This window comes from Pteropus vampyrus, unplaced genomic scaffold (genome assembly GCF_000151845.1).
Source record: "Pteropus vampyrus isolate Shadow unplaced genomic scaffold, Pvam_2.0 Scaffold61, whole genome shotgun sequence".
In the NCBI taxonomy this organism is placed as follows: domain Eukaryota; kingdom Metazoa; phylum Chordata; class Mammalia; order Chiroptera; family Pteropodidae; genus Pteropus; species Pteropus vampyrus.
Genome location: NW_011888842.1, coordinates 6,091,253 through 6,092,969, shown reverse-complemented (window position 1 = coordinate 6,092,969; position 1,717 = coordinate 6,091,253). Strand labels below are relative to the sequence as shown.

The 1,717-nt window shown below is 43.3% G+C and overlaps 1 protein-coding gene across 1 annotated transcript in view; it reads left to right on the top strand.

Moving 5' to 3' along the window:
- Positions 1-1,717, top strand: part of CDK5RAP2 (CDK5 regulatory subunit associated protein 2) — a 169,843-nt gene that overhangs the window by 28,569 nt on the left and 139,557 nt on the right. The window contains 1 exon segment of the mRNA XM_011360968.2: positions 786-862. Coding sequence (XP_011359270.1) covers positions 786-862 — 77 coding nt within the window.

Below are 1,717 nucleotides of genomic sequence, written 5' to 3'. Positions count from 1 at the left end.
AAACTGTGCACCCAGACCCCTGTTTCTGCTATAAAAATTCATCTGATATTCTGTTGGATTCATCTGTGGGCAGGTTTGAGAAGCCCACCACTACCTCACTTTCTCTCATTGCCATCCGTGTGCCAGAGACTCTGTCTTTGGGTTCTCACGTTCTCATGCAAAGCCACATGCGACTCCCTTCGTTCTAGCCAGTTAAGAGAAGGCGATTGGAGAACATATTGGTGTCCCTTATAGACAGCTTGCCCCGTGTGGTGGCTCTTTTTTGTGTGAGTACCCTGAAGTCTTATAGTGAAATGAAACAGGCAGAGACAAGGCTTCCCTCTTATCCATCCACATGTTTTATTTTTTCAAACTGTAACATGTTCCCACTGCTACAACCAGCACATGCATGATGGTAAACAACCAGAAGTAATTGCTTTAGAACGGTAAAAGCAAACTACAGAATTGCTTATAAATTTGCTTGGTGGAGGGCAAACAATTTTTAAATCAGCCTCTCTTGTATGACATTTATGCCTCGATGTTTGAATGCTCTCTGGCTGTTAGAAGCTTGGAAAATTTACATAATTGTTCCAAGTCTTGAGAAATCCGGGGCTTTCTTTTGAGACCACCAGTGTTTAATAATTCCCTTTTCCCTGTGCCCCGAGGCTAGCGAGGTTTTGAATCTAACGTCGGCCTATTACAAGCATCACGTAGTTAGTCTACGCTGAAAGCGTTTTCCCCGTGGTAGACATGCATATGCCCTGTATTTTACACTGTTTCTTTTCTTTCCTAATCTTGTCTGGAAGAACATCGAGCTCAAGGTGGAAGTAGAAAGTCTGAAGCGGGAGCTCCAAGAGAGGGAGCGGCTGCTCATCAAAGCCTCGTGAGTACCTGTCATCTTGTCACAAACTCGCAGGTCGCCCAGGGGCTCTGATGGTGGCGGCTAAGTGGGGCAGTAAAATTGAACCTTGTGCTTTTTAAGCCAGTCGTTCTCCAGCTGGGCTCTGAGGACCCCAAAGAGGTTTCATTTTTATTTAACTATTTTTCAACAAACTTTAAAAATGTAACATACTTACAGGGAAATGAATGGGTCTTATTTATACAGCAGGATGAATTCTTACTAAGCACACACACCCGTGGGGCCATTATCCGGATCAGAAACCAGAACGTTGCCGGATCCCAAGAAGTCCCCTTTGTGCTCCCAGATCTTTCCCTTCTCCCACAAAGATGACCGCCGTGCTGGCCAGGAGCATCACCATTGCTTAATTCTGCCTATTTTTGAACTTTATAACAATGGATATCCATATATTGTTTTTGTATGTCTGGCGCCTTTCCTCAGCAATATATTTGTGAGCACCATCGAGATCGTAAGTGTCTCATTGCCATAAAATGGGCAAGGGACGGGCGCAGGGCGGGGCTTCAACCAGAGTTGCTCGTTTTTTTTTTTCTTTTTTGCTTAAAGAACATCTGAAAACTATTATTTTAATTAATCAGTTAATTTAAATATTTATTGAACAATAAGCATAGTTCAGAGAGTATAGCCTGTGACTCACTTGGTTATTTATTCATTCATTCATAAACATTTATCGTGTAATTACTGGTATCACACTTTGAGGATTTGAAAAGAGACATTCCCTCACTTGAGGAGCCCATCAGAGACTGGTGAGTTGTGTAATGGAGGGTGCAGTGATAGAGGGTGTTTGCGGGTCCAGTGGGGACACCACAGTGTGCTGAGTTT